At 37.7% G+C, this 19,125-nt stretch overlaps 1 protein-coding gene across 2 annotated transcripts in view; it reads right to left on the reverse strand.

The window, feature by feature from the left end:
- Positions 1 to 19,125, reverse strand: part of EDIL3 (EGF like repeats and discoidin domains 3) — a 429,209-nt gene that overhangs the window by 290,680 nt on the left and 119,404 nt on the right. For both annotated transcript variants that reach the window (XM_059916719.1, XM_059916720.1), the window contains exon 2: positions 3,641 to 3,769. In XM_059916719.1, the coding sequence (XP_059772702.1) occupies positions 3,641 to 3,769 (129 nt within the window). The remainder of the gene's footprint in view (positions 1 to 3,640; positions 3,770 to 19,125) is intronic.

Consider the following 19,125-nt stretch of genomic DNA (forward strand, 5'->3'; position numbering starts at 1 on the left):
TTATATCCTGGTTTTCCTAAAAATTATTTCCTCTGTCTGGAATACTTTTAGCTTTCTGCCTGGTAGATTAAAATTATTTTTTAGAATTATGTCAAAATATTATTTTTTTCAGGTAGGCATGCATTCTCTGATACCTAGCTTAAAAGAGGACACCTGCTTTATATTCTAATGGCTCCATCTACTTCTCCTATCACAATACCCATCATATTTATCTACATATTTATTTATCTGCTTTCCTAGATAAACAGTAATTCTGGTAAATTTGTTTACCAATGCATCTCTACCATTAGGTAACTACTACTTAGTCAGTGCTAAATAAGTATTTGTTTAAGAATAAATGAAAACTAAGATTTTATTTTTTTTTAAAGTCAATCACTTACTCTGTCCTCTTTGGTTGCATTAATATACTATGTAATTGAGTTTTAAAATTTATATTTGTTATTAGTTTACAGAATTACTCTGATAGCATACAGAGGAGAATTATACCATGGCACTTGGACAATTTAATAATTCCCAAGGTTTCCATATATGAATGTTAGAATGTTCACTAGTAATAGAAATTTTTCTGTGAAATAAATGTGTCAATATTTGGCTCCAAACTACACAGTGCCATTCAAGAACGTGAGCAAGTAACTGGGAAGTAATTAGGGTCTTAACCACATGGTGCTTATCTAGCAGTCCCCTGGAGAAGGTGGCATTGTCCACTGCACGTCTATGCAAACACTGGTAAATCTGGCTGATGTCTTCAAATCAGAGGATGCTAACTAGGCTTTTTTCCTTTCCTTTGTTCATAGAGGTGCTTTCCTATAGCCTTTTGTGGATATCAGAAGGGAGTTTTCATAACTCTAAGAGGCTAAGAACATCATGGTCTATAGGTATGTCTGTATAATAGGGATGTGTGTGTGTGCTGGGGGGGCAGACAAAGAGACAGGGAGTGATAGAGAGAGATAAAGTATGGATATTGGAGTACACAGCCAGATCAGGAATTAAGTACAAAGAAGAGCAATGCTGCCTAGTGAATGAAGTTCACAAATCTGAGCAAGTTAATTTCTCCAAACTTCCACAGGTAGCATAGGAATGTAAGTGATGTGAGGATTGGTCACAAAGGGAGTAAAGTGTTTTGTGCTTACCTGACACTAGATGCTTTGAGAGGGAAGAGTAAAAGTCCAAAAATGGATGAGGCTCTCTTTGAAATAAGTAGCGTCAAGAACTTATAATAAGGCTACTGCAAAGTAATGAAGTTTGAGGTAAAATCAAGAATCAACTTTTATCTCTGAGTGGCATATGTTTGAAATTCCCCTCTCCAAATGCACTACAATAGAGTATATTTTTGTTTGTAGAATAAATAGAGTAATAATAATTTTTAAAGTTAGATCAAAATGCAAGTTTTAATAAGGTGATTTAGAACTTCATATGATCACAAAATATATATGGTTCAAAAGGCTAGCAGCATATCTCCATCTTTGCAAGGATTAATGTTAAAGTAAAAATACAGCAATGGTGACAGTTCAACTCTTTTGTCTTTTATGATATCACATCAAAATACCTATAGCTTTTGAGGTTTTTCTGGTATAAAATTCTAGTACTACACTCTGCTCTTCTGCACTGGTGCTACCCAACAGCAGGGAAACAACAACAGCAATGTCCCAGAAATGTTCCAGAAAAGTGGTAGATTTTTTTAAATTAAAAAGGCAGGATTGTCTTTAATGATCTAACGTTCATATATTTGTACCAATAATTAGTTTTAAAGACACGAAAAAAATAAGGTAGTCTAGATATTAAAGGCATTGCTAGTAAGTATTTTTATTCAATAAATACTTAGTATTCCCTGATTATATGCAAGAGTTAACAAAGAGGTAGAAGAAATGTGAGGTGTTTTAATAACAGAGAATAATGAATCTAAGTAAAACTTAATTCTATAAGCACTTGATTTCTCAGTCTCATTGAACTAAGAGGAATATGGCAGTATGTTTAGATTTTAAAGTGTTGCAGCCTATAGTATCATTCTTCTGATAAAATGACAAATGTTGAATTAATGTTTAAAACTATGGCCCGAAGTATTCAAGTATTTAGTTCAAAATTCTATAAAGATACTGGTTTCTTAATTATTTAAACACATTTGCCTCTTCAGTTCCAGATTTGGCCCTTACAAAGTAGCAACAAAAACATTATATACTACAAATCTAAGGCACTGCCGATTTGGGGTCAGTGGGCTTAAAATATAACTCTAAATTTTTATTCTATTCATATATTCCTGTTGGGAATATTTATCATTCTAATTTTCTTCAGAGATATAGACTTTTGTGAGGATAGAATTCTCATATTAAACTCTGAAACTCACTGTACATATTTGGAGACTTGGTCAAAGTGGTTACAACAGTTTTATTTCTATGGCACTGAATCAAATCCCCTAAAATAGCAGCAAGTTAATAAAAGCCTTAAAAGAGAATTGTCTTTGAAATGAATCAAATGAACATAGTACTTTTCAGCAATAATATAATTAACTTTTTTGAATGTAATACATTCATACCAATGTGACATAAAAATAAAAGTAAAACACATTTAAAAAATAAAGCACACTAAAATGCAATTAATAGTGGCCAAAAATGGCTAGTTAGTGGTTTTATTTAATTATTCTTTCATTCATTCAACCAAGTTATTGGGTATTGGGCTCCTACTACACATAAAGGAACTAGTTAGGTGCATTAGATACAATGGTGAGTAACTCACACTGATCCCTTCCTGTAGACAGAACTACTTTTCTTCTTCAAAACTATTTTTGAAAAACTATGGACATCTCTGACTTTTCCAAGGTTTATGCTGGCTGACTGAACTTTAATCCAATACATGTTTGGTTTTCCTATATTGAACAGATATAGTTCACTTTTTTCTTCTTTGTATTGACATGAAAAAAATTTTCTTCCAACTTAACCATGGTATTACTTTTAAACAGAGAAAAAAATCTCTATACAAATTTATGTAGTGTTAAGTTATTTAAAGTACCGATATCTTCTTAATGGAGAACTATTTGGAAATTATGGAAGCTACCCTGAATCCACAACTATACATGCCAATGAAGTACTTCACAGATGAAAAACATTTTGAAATGTGATCACTGACTAATATCTGCCAAGCGTGTTTTTGAGACTTTGAAGAACAATGCAGCTGGAATATTTTTTCTTTCATCATGTATTTATAGTCTTAGAAAAGTTATGATTAGAACAGCTACAAAATACTGATGAATATTTTCAATCACTAAAATAAGTTCTATTTTATTCAGAGTGACTATCTAACTTGAATAAATTGACTTGGGAATTGCTTTCCAGTGAAAATAAAATTTAAATGTATATTAATATTAGAAAAATAAATTTATTATATTCAAGTAGTACATGTAGTGCCTTTAAAGTATAATGTTAATCACTAAAATATATTTTTAAATTTTTTGAGAGCACTATGAATAAAAATATACTTTAAATATAAAATAAAAATGTTAAACTTGAGAGGCCTACAGAGGAGTTAACTAATTAGCAACACGCAAGAATCTTATACAGAGTACCCATAATGCACTGACAGCCAAATTTGTTAGTCACTCATGAAAACAAAGAGGATAACTATTGAAATGCTTAAATCTTACACTTACCAACCTCCACAACACTAGAACAATTGGGATCTGTGAAACCATCTGGGCACTTGCAGGAAAAGGAATCATCAGACAATCCTGACACACAGATACCTCCATTTTCACACGGATTGTGATCACAAATATCACCTGAGGAATAAAGAAACAGATATTGAATTTTCTTGCCTTAGGCAGTGAACTGTACTATTTCACATACCCCACTCATCTTCCTTTGGTAAAGTCACCATACTATTTAGATTTACAGGTAAGGTAGGCAAGACCCATTTGAAACCATGTGCTTCTAAGAGAGATGGTATGTAACATGGTAAAAATTAAATTTTACGATTCAAACACTGCATACTGAATTGCATACTAAAAGTGATTAACTCAGGTTGGGTCCCTTCATTACATGTAAATACTGTCTAATTTGTTAAAGAAGGTTAACTGAAATATCTGTGGTTGAATGGTTTATTAATTATTCCAATAAATAACCTATCTATATCCACACGCTTTGCTCTGTAACTTTGCAATTTCTCTCAATAGAGGGGTGGGGCTTATTTCTTGATCCCTAGAGTCTGGGCTTGTCCATGTGACTTGCTTTGGCCAATAGGATGTTAGGAGACCTGAAGTCAGCTGAGGTTTGAAAAAACACTTGAATATTTCTGCTTCCTCTCTTAGAACCCTGCAACCACCCTGAGAATAAAATCTCTCTCTTGCTTGAGAGAGTTGAGAGAAACATGGGAGGAAAGAGAAATAAGTTGTGCGGTAACAAAAACCTAAAATATGTGGCCTTGACTTTGATACTGGTGGCAGATGGAATCCGGAAAGGCACTGAAAGAATGGCTACAGGAGGCTAGGAAAAGGGCTCTCCCTGCTATACAGAGAGAAGCAGTTGGTAAAACTATCACCTGAGTATACTTGGTTGATAGAGAATGTACCTAATAAACTTTTGTATATGAGTAATAAGATTTGTAGGCAGAATGTTAAAGTGTCACTTGACTCTTAATAGCTGTATCTGATAAGGCACTACAAGAAAGAGACATGCTAAATAAAGAACTGATGATTTTGAAAGTAAAGAAAAGGAATAGAGAGGCACCAGGACTTGCGATAGAAAATAATTTCTCAACTCCAGCCTCTCAAACCAGTGAAAGATCAAATCCAGAGCTTTGTCAGAAAGATGGCCTCAACATAAATATAAAATGAAGGATGTAGCTACAAGATCTTTGTGAAAACATTTCATATAATTCAGGTGTAGCCTGAAAGAATCTCTCAAATAAAAAAGGAATTCTAGAAATCTTAAGGGTGTTATCCCTGAGCAGCCTTAAAATACACAAAGCAGCACTGATTAAGTCTGGAGTGAAAAACAGGCTTCAGAGAGTCACGGGTGTGCCTTTATTTATTTATTTTTTAAACATCTTTACTAGAGTAGAATTGCTTTACAATGTTGTGGTAGTTTCTGCTGTATAACAAAGTGAATCAGCTATATGTATACATATATCCCCATTTCCCCTCCCTTTTGCACCTCCCTACCACCCTCACTCGCCAACCCTCTAGGTGGTCATGAAGCACCAAGCTGATCTCCCTGTGCTATGCAGCTGCTTCCCACTAGCTATCTATTTTTCATTTGGTAGTGTATATATGTCAATGCTACTCTCTCATTTCATCCCAGCTTACTCTTCCCCTTCACGTGTCCTCAAGTCCATTCTCTATGTCTGCGTCTTTATAAATGTCCTGTCTCTAGGTTCATCAGAACCTTTTTCGGTTTTTTTTTGATTCCACATATATGTGTTAGCATACAGTATTTGTTTTTCTCTTTCTGACTTACTTCACTACGTATGACAGACTCTAGGTCCAACCACCTCACTACAAATAACTCAATTTCGTTTCTTTTTATGGCTGAGTAATATTCCATTGTATATATGTGCCACATCTTCTTTATCCATTCGTCTGTCGATGGGCATTTAGGTTGTTTCCATGTCCTGGCTATTGTAAATAGTGCTGCAATGAACATTGTGGTACGTGTCTCTTTTTGAATTATAGTTTTCTCAGGGTATATGCCCAGTAGTGGGACTGCTGGGTCATATGATAGTTTTATTTTTAGTTTTTTAAGGACCCCCATACTGTTCTCCATAGTGGCTGTATCAATTTACATTCCCACCAATAGTGCAAGAGGGTTCCCTTTTCTCCACACCCTCTCCAGCATTTATAGTTTGTAGCTTTTTGATGATGGCCATTCTGACTGGTGTGAGATGATACCTCATTGTGGTTTTGATTTGCAGTTCTCTAAAGAATAGTGATGCTGAGCATCCTTTCATGTGTTTGTTGGCAATCTGTATGTCTTCTTTGGAGAAATGTCTGTTTAGGTCTTCCACCCATTTTTGGATTGGATTGTTTGTTATTTTGATATTGAGTTGCATGAGCTGCTTGTATATTTTGGAGATTAATCCTTTGTCAGTTGCTTCATTTGCAAATATTTTCTCCCATTCTGAGGGTTGTCTTTTTGTCTTGTTTATGGTTTCCTTTGCTGTGTACCTTTTAAGTTTCATTAGGTCCCATTTGTTTATTATTATTTTTTTATTTCCATTTCTCTAGGAGGTGGCTCAAAAAGGATCTTGCTGTGATTTATATCATAGAGTGTTCTGCCTAGGTTTTCCTCTATGAGTTTTATAGTGTCTGGCCTTACATTTAGGTCTTTAATCCATTTTGAGTTTATATTTGTGTATGGTGTTAGGGAGTGTTCTTATTTCATCCTTTTACATGTAGCTGTCTAGTTTTCCCAGCACCACTTATTGAAGAGGCTGTCTTTTCTCCATTGTATATTCTTGCCTCCTTTATCAAAGATAAGGTGACCATATGTGTGTGGGTTTATCTCTGGGCTTTCTCTCCTGTTCCATTGATCTATATTTCTGTTTTTGTGCCAATACCATACTGTCTTGATTACTGTAGCTTTGTAGTATAGTCTGAAGTCAGGGAGCCTTATTCCTCCAGCTCTGTTTTTCTTTCTCAAGATTGCTTTGGCTATTTGGGGTCTTTTGTGTTTCCATACAAATTGTGAAATTTTTTGTTCTAGCACTGTGAAAAATGCCATTGGTAGTTTGATAGAGATTGCACTGAATCTGTAGATTGCTTTCAGTAGTATAGTCATTTTCACAATGTTGATTCTTCCAATCTGAGAACATGGTATATCTCTCCATCTGTTTGCACTGTCTTTAATTTCTTTCATCAGTGTCTTATAGTTTTCTGCATACAGGTGTTTTGTCTCCTTAGGTAGGTTTATTCCTAGGTATTTTATTCTTTTATGTTGCAATGGTAAATGGGAGTGTTTCTTTAATTTCTCTTTCAGATTTTTCATCATTAGTGTATAGGAATGCAACAGATTTCTGTGCATTAATTTTGTATCCTGCTACTTCACCAAATTCATTGATTAGCTCTAGTAGTTTTCTGGTAGCATCTTTAGGATTCTCTATGTATAGTATCATGTCATCTGCAAACAGTGACAGTTTTACTTTTTCTTTCCAATTTGGATTTTTTTTAGTTCTTTTTCTTCTCTGATTGCTGTGGCTAAAACTTCCAAAACTATGTTGAATAACAGTAGTGAGAGTGGGCAACCTTGTCTTGTTCCTGATCTTAGAGGAAACAGTTTCAGTCTTTCACCATTGAGAACAATGTTGGCTGTGGGTTTGTCATATATGGCCTTTATTATGTTGAGGTGGCTTCTCTCTATGCCTACTTTCCGGAGACTTGTTGTCATAAATGGGTATCGAATTTTGTTGAAAGCTTTTTCTGCACCTATTGAGATTATAATATGGTTTTTATCCTTTAGTTTGTTAATATGGTGTATCACATTTATTGATTTGCATATACTGAAGAATCCTTGCATTCCTGGGATAAACCTCACTTGATCATGGTGTATGATCCAGTTAATGTACTGTTGGATTCCGTTTGCTAGTATTTTGTTGAGGATTTTTGCATCTATGTTCATCAGTGATATTGGCCTGTAGTTTTCTTTCTTTGTGACGTTTTTGTCTGGTTTTGGTATCAGGGTGCTGGTGGCCTCGTAGAATGAGTTTGGGAGTGTTCCTCCCTCTGCTCTATTTTGGAAGATTTTGAGAAGGATAGGTGTTAGCTCTTCTCTAAATGTTTGATAGAATTCGCCTGTGAAGCCATCTGGTCCTGGGCTTTTGTTGGAAGATTTTTAATCACAGTTTCAATTTCAGTGCTTGTGATTGGTCTGTTCATATTTTCTATCTCTTCCTGGTTCACTCTCGGAATGTTGTGCTTTTCTAAGAATTTGTCCATTTCTTCCAGGTTGTCCATTTTATATTGGCATATAGTTCCTTGTAGTAATCTCTCATGATCCTTGGTATTTCTGCAGTGTCAGTTGTTACTTCTTTTTCATTTCTAATTCTGTTCATTTGAGCCTTCTCCCTTTTTTCTTGATGAGTCTGGCTAATGGTTTATCAATTTTGTTTATCTTCTCAAAGAACCAGCTTTTAGTTTCATTGATCTTTGCTATTGTTTCCTTCATTTCTTTTTCATTTATTTCTGATCTGATCTTTATGATTTCTTTGCTTCTGCTAACTTTGGGGGTTTTTTGTTCTTCTTGCTCTAATTGCTTTAGGTGTAAGGTTAGGTTGTTTATTTGAGATTTTTCTTGTTTCTTGAGGTAGGACTGTATTGCTATTAACTTCCTCTTAGAACTGCTTTTGCTGCATCCCCTAGGTTTTGGGTCATCATGTTTTCATTGTCATTTGTTTCTAGGTATTTTTTTATTTCTTCAGTGATCTCTTGGTTACTGAGTAGTGTATTGTGTAGCCTCAATGTGTTTGTATTTTTTACAGTTTTTGTCCTGTAATTGATATTTAGTCTCATAGCGCTGTGGTCAGAAAATATTCTTGATACAATTTCAATTTTCTTAATTTACCAAGGCTTCATTTGTGACCGAAGATATGATCTATCCCGGAGAATGTTTCATGAGCACTTGAGAAGAAAATGTATTCTGTTGTTTTTGGATGGAATGTCCTATAAATATCAATTAAGTCCATCTTGTCTAATGTGTCATTTAAAGCTTGTGTTTCCTTATTTATTTTCATTTTGAATGATCTGTCCATTGGTTAAAGTGGGGTGTTAAAGTCCCCTACTATGATTCTTTTACTGTCAATTTCCCCTTTTATGGCTATTAGCATTTGCCTTATGTACTGTGGTGCTCCTATGTTGGGTGCATGTATATTTATAATTGTTGTATCTTCTTCTTGGATTAATCCCTAGATCATTATGTAGTCTCCTTCTTTGTCTCTTGTAATAGTCTTTATTTTAAAGTCTATTTTGTCTGTTATGAGAATTGCTTCTCCAGCTTTCTTCTGATTTCCATTTGCATGGAATATCTTTTTCCATCCCCTCACCTCCAATCTGTATGTGTCCCTAGGTCTGAAGTAGGTCTTTGTAGACAACATGTACATGGGTCTTATTTTTGTATCCATTCAGCCACTCTATGTCTTTTGGTTGGAGCATTTAATCCATTTACATTTAAGGTAGTTATTGATATGTATGTTCCTATTACCATTTTATTAATTGTTTTGGGTTTGTTAATGTAGGTCTCTTCCTTCTGTGTTTCCTGCCTAGAGAAGTTCCTTTAGCATTTGTTGTAAAGCTGGTTTGGTGGTGCTGTATCCTCTTAGTTTTTGCTTGTCTGTAAAGATTTTAATTTCTCCATCAAATCTGAATGAGATCCTTGCTGGGTAGAGTAATCTTGGTTGTAGGTTTTTCCCTTTCATCACTGTAAATACGTCCTGCCACTCCCTTCTGGCTTGCAGGGTTTCTGCTGAAAGATCACCTGTTAACCTTATGGGGATTGCTTTGTGTATTATTTGTTGCTTTTCCCTTGCTGCTTTTACTATTTTTTCTTTGTATTTAGTTTTTGATAGTTTGATTAATATGTGTCTTGGCATGTTTCTTCTTGGATTTATCCTGTATGGGACTCTCTGCGTTTCCTGGACTTGATTGACTATTTCCTCTCCCATGTTACGGAAGTTTTCAACTATAATCTCTTCAAATATTTTCTCAGTCCCTTTCTTTTTCTCTTCTTCTTCTGGCACCCCTATAATTCAAATGTTGGTGCGTTTAATGTTGTCCCAGAGGTCTCTGAGACTGTCCTCAATTCTTTTCATTCTTTTTTCTTTATTCTGCTCTGTGGCAGTTATTTCCACTATTTTATCTTCCTGGTGATTTATCCATTCTTCTGCCTCAGTTATTCTGCTATTGATTCCTTCTAGAGAATTTTTAATTTCATTTATTGTGTTGTTCATCACTGTTTGTTTGCTCTTTAGTTCTTCTAGGTCCTTGTTAAAATTTTCTTGTATTTTCTCCATTCTATTTCCAAGGTTTTGGATCATCTTTACTATCATTACTCTGAATTCTTTTTCAGGTAGACTGCCTATTTCCTCTTCATTTGTTTGGTCTGGTGGGTTTTTACCTTGCTCCTTCATTGGCTGTGTGTTTCTGTGTCTTCTCATTTTGTTCAACTTACTGTGTTTGGGGTCTCGTTTTCACAGGGTGCAGGTTCGTAGTTTCTGTTGTTTTTGTTCTCTGCCCCTAGTGGGTGAGGTTGGTTCAGTGGCTTGTGCAGGCCTTCTGGTGGAGGGGACTAGTGCCTGTGTTCTGGTGGGTGGGGATGGATCTTGTCTTTCTGGTGGCAGTGCCATGTCCGGTGGTGTGTTTTGGGGTGTCTGTGAACTTAGTACGATTTTAGGCAGCCTGTCTGCTAATGGGTAGGGTTGTGTTCCTGTCTTGCTAGTTGTTTGGCATATGGCATCCAGCACTGGAGCTTGCTGGCCATTGGGTGGAGCTGGGTCTTATGTTGAGACAGAGATCTCTGGGAGAGCTCTCGCTGACATATTATGTGGGGCTGGGAGATCTCAAGTGGTCCAATGTCCTGAACTCAGCTCTCCCACCTCAGAGGCTCAGGCCTGACACCTGGCTGAAGCACCAAGACCCAGTCAGCTACATGGCTCAGAAGAAAAGGAAGAAAAAAAAAGGACGAAAAATAAAATTAAATAAAATTAAATTAAAAAAAATTTTAAAATATAATAAAATTTAAAAAAATAATAATAAATTAAAAAAAAGAAAAAAGAAGAGAGCAACCAAACCAATAAACAAATCCACCAATGATAACAAGCACTAAAAGCTAAACTAAGATAAACATAAAAATCAGAAACAAATCAGTCACAGAAAGCAAACCCCAAGTCTACAGTTGCTCCCAAAGTCTACCGCCTCAATTTTGGGAACATTCATTGACTATTCAGGTATTCCACAGATGCAGGGTACATCAAGTTGATTGTGGGGATTTAATCCACTGCTCCTGAGCCTGCACAGAGAAATTTCCCTTTCTCTTCTTTGTTCGCAGAACTCCTGGGGTTCAGCTTTGGTTTTTGCCCCACCTCTGCATGTAGGTCGCCCTCAGGCATGTTTCCTGCCCAGACAGGAGGGTGTTAAAGCAGCGGCTGATTAGGGCTCTCTTGCTCACTCATGCCAGGGAGAGGGAGAGGTATGGTAGTCATAATTGGAATGCGGGGTGAACTTGTGGCAGCAGAGGCTAGCATGACATTGCAGCAGCCTGAGGCATGCCATGTGTTTTCCCAGGGAAGTGGTCCCTGGATCTTGGGATCCTGGCTGTGGCATGCTGCACAGACTCCCGGGAGGGTCAGGGTGTGTGGATAGTGACCTGTGCTTGCACACAGTATTTTTGGTGGCAGTGGCAGCAGCATTAACGTTTCATGCCCATCTCTGGGGTCCAAGCTGATAGCCTCGGTTTGCGCTCGTCTCTGGAGCTTGTTTAGGTGGTGCTCTGCCATCTGTGGGCACACAGGGAAGGAATCCCCTGTCCTCGCACACCCCAAAACAATGGTTTCTTGCCTCTTCGGCAGGTCCAGACTTTCCCTGACTCCCTCCCGGCTAGCTGTGGTGCACTAGCCCCCTTCAGGCTTTCTTCACGCAGCCAACCCCAGTCCTCTCCCTGGGATCCGACCTCCGAAGCCCGAGCCTCAGCTCCCAGCCCCCACCTGCCCCGGTGGGTGAGCAGACAAGCCTCTCAGGCTGGTGAGTGCTGGTCGGCACCAATCCTCTGTGCGGGAATCTCTCTGCTTTGCCCTCTGCCCCCCTGTTGCTGCGCTCTCCTCCGTGGCTCCGAAGCTCACCCCCCCCCCCGGCCATCCCCCATCTCCACCAGTGAAGGGGCTTCCTAGTGTGTGGAAACTTTTCCTCCTTCTCAGCTCCCTCCCAGAGGTGCAGGTCCCGTCCCTATTTTTTGTCTCTGTTTTTTCTTTTTTCTTTTGCCCTAGCCAGGTACATGGGGATTTTCTTGCTCTTTGGGAAGTCTGAGGTCTTCTGCCAGTGTTCAGTAGGTGTTCTGTAGGAGTTGTTCCCATGTGTATATGTATTTTTGATGTATTTGTGGGGAGAAGTTGATCTCCAGGTCTTACTCCTCCACCATCTTGAAGGTCTCCCCACGGATGTTGCTTTATTGCACAAAGAGGATGTGAATCAGATTTAGAAAAGCCCATATAGTTTCTAAGGGAGCTTTATAGGTGAAGGTGCCACCTCCTGGATTAAAAGAGAATGAGGCTTTTCAAAATTTTAAAAAGCAGTGAGGTCCCAACTTCCTTACTGCTTGGTATTTCTTAGGAACTTTATTCCCTTATAGGAGCTTTCCCATGAATTATTTCACCTCTTTTCCAGACTAATTGCTTTAAAATTTTAGAAAAATAAAAATGGAGGTTAAGATATTTGTTAAATTTACAAAGCAAGTCATTAGCTATATTAACATGATAGATAAAAATACTACATTAGCACTGGAGCATATATTAGAAAAGGGAGTCATGAAATAAGTGAATAAATGAATGAATGAATATTTTTTTTTTGAATACTATAGAATTTAGCATGGCTGGACCCTGGAGTATTTGATTGTCAATGGCTGAGAAAGTATAATTATGTCAGATCAGGGAAGATTAAAAAGTGGCATCATAATTTGTAAGATGAGGAGCCAATGAATATTTTTAACATATATTTTAAAGTTTTGACATGGTCAGATCTATTTTAAGAAGACTATCCTGGCAGAATTCTACAGAGTGCCTTTGAAAGTGGAGGTTGATGACTGGTAAAGATATTTCAATAGACCATCTGTCTATCTCTTTATATATTTAGCTAGTGAGCCATTCAACCATCCCTCCGTTTGTCCATCCATTTGTCCATCCATCCATCTATTCCTTGAGCACCCATTTTATGATAGGCACTGACGTAAGTGCTAGCCAGACAGAATTAAGACAGTCCTTACAATCAATAAGTACAGAGCCCACTGTGGGAGATTAAAAAAATGGGAATGATTACAGCACATAGTATTAAGAGTTGTGATTAGTATACATGATCCAAATCTTAGGACCACAGGAGACCTCTAAACAGATGCAGTGCTGTTAGGTGATGCAGAAGAGGAAAGGGGTATATGCTCAATATTCCAGGCAAAGAAAATAACATATACAAAGGAAAAAGATCATGGCTTACTCCAGGAACTTCAAGTAGGCCACTATAATTAAAGCATAGACGTCTATGATGAGTAGAGAAAAATGAGCTCAGAAGGGTAAAGGCCCTGTATGCTGCACAAAAAATTCTGAAGTTTATCTGTAAGCACTGGAAAATCATAAAAGGACTTTACATATGGGAAAGTATATTATCACATTTGTGTTCTGGAATGATGACTCAGGCAGCATTGTGTTGAATCAAATGGAGTAGTCTAGGCTGATGGCAGAAGGACTAAGCATTAATCTTTTGAAGTAGTCCCAGCAAAAAATAATGAGGATTTTCTTAACCCTCGTTAGAGATAGCTGTGGACAGGGAAAGCAATGCAGGCACCATTTAAATCCAATCCAGTTAATAAATACTAGGTAATAAAATAGGAAATGGAAGTCCTCCCAGATCACTACCTCCCATTAGAAACAAGGCATTATTGTTGAGATTTTCTAGAAAGAGCCAATTACCAGTTTAAAAGTGTGATTCTGCCTCTCTGCCTTTGGTGTGAGCAAAGCAGCACAGCTTTGTACAGTCAGACTAACAACACTGCCATCTTCTAACTCTGTACATTGCATGAAGATGAGTACTAACACTCAACCTTTATTTAATAAGATGTCAGTCATATTTCTGTGTATTGTGCATACTACAAAAAGAGGAGTTCTACATTCCCCAGACCAGGATCTGTTGTTGCAGCCATTTCAACAGATCAAGTAACATTGTAGATGTTTATACTGATTTATTGACACTGACAGAAGCAGCCTCTACAGGAGAAAGGCAAGGGATGAACAGTATCTTAGAGGTTCTGGAGAATACAGACTATATATATTTATCCAAAATCAAGACCTCTCATTCTGATCCCTCTCACTCCTACTGCCAGGTTCCTGCAAAGTTTATTAACTGACGTGAGCTTACCCAAGGTCACATGAGGCCACAATGTCTGGTCCCTTTGGTTATCCCATCATCATGGGGAGTTTTGGTGTCCTAAGAAAACTTTCTTGGTACTTGTGCTGCCCTTTCTGGTATTAATACTTAATCGGTTTTCTACCAGGTATGTGTGGCAGTCATATGATGCTTCTGTGGTCAAAATGAGACAGGACAATCTGTTCACCTCTCATTATATCTCGTAGATACCAGCTGCTGTTTAGCTGACCTGTTTTCTTTCTTGTCCTTGTACTTTTTTTTCTTTCTTTTTGCTTACTACCTATTTCTAAGAAATTAATACTTGTGAAAACTCATATTTTATCCCCAGTATTGATATTTACTCAGTGTCTTTTTGAAACATAGGAAAGAGGTAATAGGTATGACCAAAATGTACCAGGTAGAATCAAGATGACATTGTGACCAAATTGATGTGGGGTTGAGGGAGAGCAAATAATCTGGGTTGATTTCTAGAGCTCCTGTCTGTATGACTATGAGGCCATCTTTCATAAGCAAATATAATGGGCTTAGTGTCAAAGGAATTATTGTGTTTGAGAAGTCTGTGGAATATTCAAAATGAAAATGTCTCATAAAGCTATTGAATAAGCAGATATGTAATCGGAGAGCTTTTGCTAAAACAGGGATTGTTAAGTACAGACGTGAATACTGTATTCCAGTGACAGTCATTAAACGGAGGACAGAGGAGGGGAGTGGAGCAGAAAGGAAAGGAGAGGGGAGGAGAGATCCTTGGGCACACTAACAAATAAGTGAGAAAAAAGAAGGGAGATTCTTCAAGAGAGAAAAAGGAGGAAAATAGTGATAGGTCCTTTCCACTACCGTATGAATATCCAGTTTATTCACTTAGGCTCTATTATGTCAAGGTCTGCCTGAGATTAAAGGCTCCCACATGTACCTGTGATAGATGGACAATGTCAGCAAAAAACAAAGTTTTGATGGGCACAACAGAGCCCATCAAATATAATTAGGGTTATTAGAGGCTGTGCTATATATCTGTTTCCCCACACCTAATTATCAATAGCACCCCTTTGTCAGTTGGGTTCTCCACAAAGAGTACATCAAGTTTACTGAGAAGTAATGCCTAGGAAAGATAAAATGGGGAGGAAGCAGAAAAGGGAAGGAAAAACCTTCATCTTGTGATGCAGATCTGACATCTGTGAAAAGAAAAGGGTGGAGGGCGGTTATTGAATGAGGATTGAGCAGGGGAGCCTCAGTCCATAGTGCAGACTTGACAAAGTCTTAGCCAATCTACCAGGGAGCTCCAGAGCAAAGATTACACTTTAGAGGAATCCCCCAAGGGCAGAAATGACCAGACACTAGTGCCCTTCCTGGGTTCAATCATTGGCTGGAGGAGGCTCAAGGCTCAATCATAAGGCTCAAGTGGGATCATGAAAGTGCTAGAGAAGAAGGTCACTGGAAGCTAATTACATTCTTTTCAGCCAAACAGCTTGCTCTTTCTTGAAAGGATATTGGAGTCATGCACCTCCACGGGTACCATAGTCCCCTTTCACTCTCAAAACTGTCCTGGTTTGGATAAGTTACATAGTTACTTTTGTCAAAACCATCATATCTTAGCCTGCTTTTTTTCTTTCTACACCCACTATCTCAGTGGGTGGTACAGATGTAGGCTGATACCTTAAGTAGAAACAAACCCTCTCTGGCTAAAATTTCAAGTCTAATTAAAATGCACTGTAGGGGCTTCTGATTCCCTGTTATTTCAATTAATCTGAGAAAGCATCAGTTTAGGTAAGAATCCTGATTAAAATGCAATAGACTTCTGGATTTCAAGTTTTGTTGTCTCTTTGTTTGTTTCCCAGTGGATGTATTGGTTGAGTCTTAAAACTAAGATGGCAACCAGTACAAGAAGGCAGGCTCAGGAAAGGAAAATAGGACAATACACGCTTTCATGGTTCTTTATTTCACTGTCAGCAGGCTCCTAAAATATACCTCCGCATATTGTAATCTGTGCGCAGTGTTATACCTTGATGCATCTTGGCTGGCTGGCCTCACCTGCTTTAGATTAGGACAGATGTGTTTAGTTTGAATCTAACTATGTTTTATGATTCCATCTGCAGTTTATGGCAGACTCAGGCAAATTAAGCTGATGCCGATTTGCCTTTTGGCAATAGAACGAAGCAACTGTTTTTCCCAGGGGCTAGAAATCATTGCAGGCTAAATTTAACTTCCCATTTGCCTCCTCTTCCCCACCCCCTTCCCCCGCTCTCCAGGGTTCTGCTTGGACTGGGACCATCCTGTGTTCAGTGTCAGCTTCATTCTTCTCATTGACCCACCACCTGCTGCCAGTCACCTCCTGTTCAAGGTGATTCAGGGACTGTCTTATTTCACTTTATTATCAATTTGCCTGAGCTTTTAGCCTGGATTGCAAAGTGTGTATGAATCTATAAAATATCATATAGCACTGCACAAGACAACGCAGATAAAAAACCCCAAAACACTAAAAGTTGTACCATTATGATCGTGGTTGTGTTTTTTCTGTGAGCTCAGTATACAATCGTGCAACTTGTAATGCCAAGTAAAGGAGAAAATTCTATGTTGGCAGTACTCTGGGAATCAGGTGGATAGAACAGCTAATTTCTCTCATTGATATATAAACTATTGGATGGTGTGTGCATTCAGTTTTCTTTATATGTTACTGCCTATCTCCAGTTCACAGATCAGAGGGTCACTGATCCAGTTATCATTATTGATATTCCAGCAACCACATTAGACATTGGGAATGCAGCTTAGATGAAGACATACGGCTCCGGCATTCCTGGAATTTATAGTCTAGTGGAGTGGATGCATAACGAAAAACTTAACAAATAAATAAGCAAGGTATTAACCACTGTAATAAAAGCCATGTTAGGGGTGGGGTGGGTCAGTGAGTAGAGAGGAGAACAAACTGGACGAAAAAGGCTGTAAATAGAACTGGTTACTTAAGATAGCCAGTCAAGAAAGGATTCTCTGAAGAGGTGCCACTTGAGCTGAAGGATGAACATTCGCTAGTCATGTTAAAACCTAAGGAAGAGTCTTGTAGGCAGAAGGAACAGCAAGTGTGTAGCCCGAGTGATAGGCAAGACAGTGATGAATTTAAGAAATGTGAAGGAGGCCGAGTATCTGCAAAACAGTAACTAAGTGTCACTAAACTTATTTTGTCAGCAACACAGTTTTAGTAAGAACCAAATTATAATTTAGAGCCCTACATTTAATTCTCTGTCCTCATGATAATCAAGGACATTTCTGCTAAGCTTATTCTTCCTATGTTATCAAACATCTACTGAAAATATATTATTGTATTTACATATTAATGTACTTATGTATTTATATACTGATATCTTTTTTAGATATTAATATATTTACACAGTATTGCTAATGTACTCCTGTATTTACATAGTATTGTAAATATATTAATAATTTATTTGGATATAGGCATGCATCTCCATTTGCTCTGTTCCTTTAGCAATGCTAGAAGCCACCTAGAATATGTCTGTACCTCCATCCCTGCCCTCTGTTCATTTCTGAAAAAAAAATTGGTATACAGATGTAAAATTAAAAACAAAAAGGTAGGGCTTCCCTCGTGGCACGGTGGTTGGGAGTCTGCCTGCCAATGCAGGAGACACGGGTTCGAGCCCTGGTCTGGGAGGATCCCACATGCCGCGGAGCAACTGGGCCCGTGGGCCACAATTACTGAGCCTGCGCATCTGGAGCCTGTGCTCTGCAACAAGAGAGGCCCCGATAGTGAGAGGCCCGCGCAGCGCGATGAAGAGTGGCCCCCACTTGCCACAACTAGAGAAAGCCCTCGCACAGAAACGAAGACCCAACACAGCCAGAAATATAAAAATTAAAAAAAAATTTAAAAAAACAAAACAAAACAAAAAAAACCAACAAAAATGTAGTAACATATCTCTCAAGTATGTAACTACACTAACACAAGATATTATTTAATTTCTTCAACATCTCTGCAAATTAAATGTGAAGAATATTACAATACATATTTATATGTGGTAAAGTAAAAGAGACTATATTTTTGTTTGTTTTACTTTTGATCTTTTTTAATGGAATTATAATTGACATCCAATATTGTATTAGTTTCAGGTGAACAACAAACACAGTGATTCAATATTTTTATACATTACAAAATGATCACCACAATAAGTAACCACAGTTACTACAATATTATTGACTATATTCCCTAAACTGTACAGTTATACCCCTGTGACTAATTTATTTTATAACTGGAAGTCTGTACCTCTTAATCCCCTTCACCTATTTCACCCACCCTGCCACCCTGTTCTCTGGCAACCACCAGTTGCTTCTCTGTATCTATGAGTCTGTTTCTGTTTTGTTTCATTTGTTAATTTGTTTTGCTTTTTAGATCCACAGTTAAGTGAAATCATATGGTATATGTCTTTCTCTACTTGACTTATTTCACTTAGCATAACACCTGCTAGGTCCAAGCTTACATGGTCAATTAATCTATGACAAAGGAGGCAAGAATATTCAATGGGGGAAAGACAGCCTCTTCAATAAAGGGTTTTGGGAAAACCGGACAGCTACATACAAAAGAATGAAACTGGACTACTTTATTACACCATATACAAAAAGAAACTCAAAGTGGATTAAAGATTTAAATGCAAGACCTGAAACCATAAAACTCCTAGAAGAAAACATAGGCTGTAAGCTCTTTGACATCATTCTTAGCAATATTTGGGGGCGGGGGTGAGATGTCTGCTCAGGCAAGGGCAACAAAAGCAAAAATAAACAAATGGGACAACATCTAACTAAAAAGCTTCTGCACAGCCAAGGAAACTATCAACAAAATGAAAAGACAACCTGCTGAATGTGAGAAGATATTTACAAATGATATATCTGATAAGGGGTTGATATCCAGAATACATAAAGAACTCATGCAACTTAATATCAAAAAAAAAAACAAAAAGAAAAACGGAGACCTGAGTAGACATTTTTCCAAAAAAAAAAAAAAAAAGACATACAGATGGCCAACAGGCACA

Source organism: Balaenoptera ricei, chromosome 3, assembly GCF_028023285.1.
Source record: "Balaenoptera ricei isolate mBalRic1 chromosome 3, mBalRic1.hap2, whole genome shotgun sequence".
Lineage (NCBI taxonomy): Eukaryota > Metazoa > Chordata > Mammalia > Artiodactyla > Balaenopteridae > Balaenoptera > Balaenoptera ricei.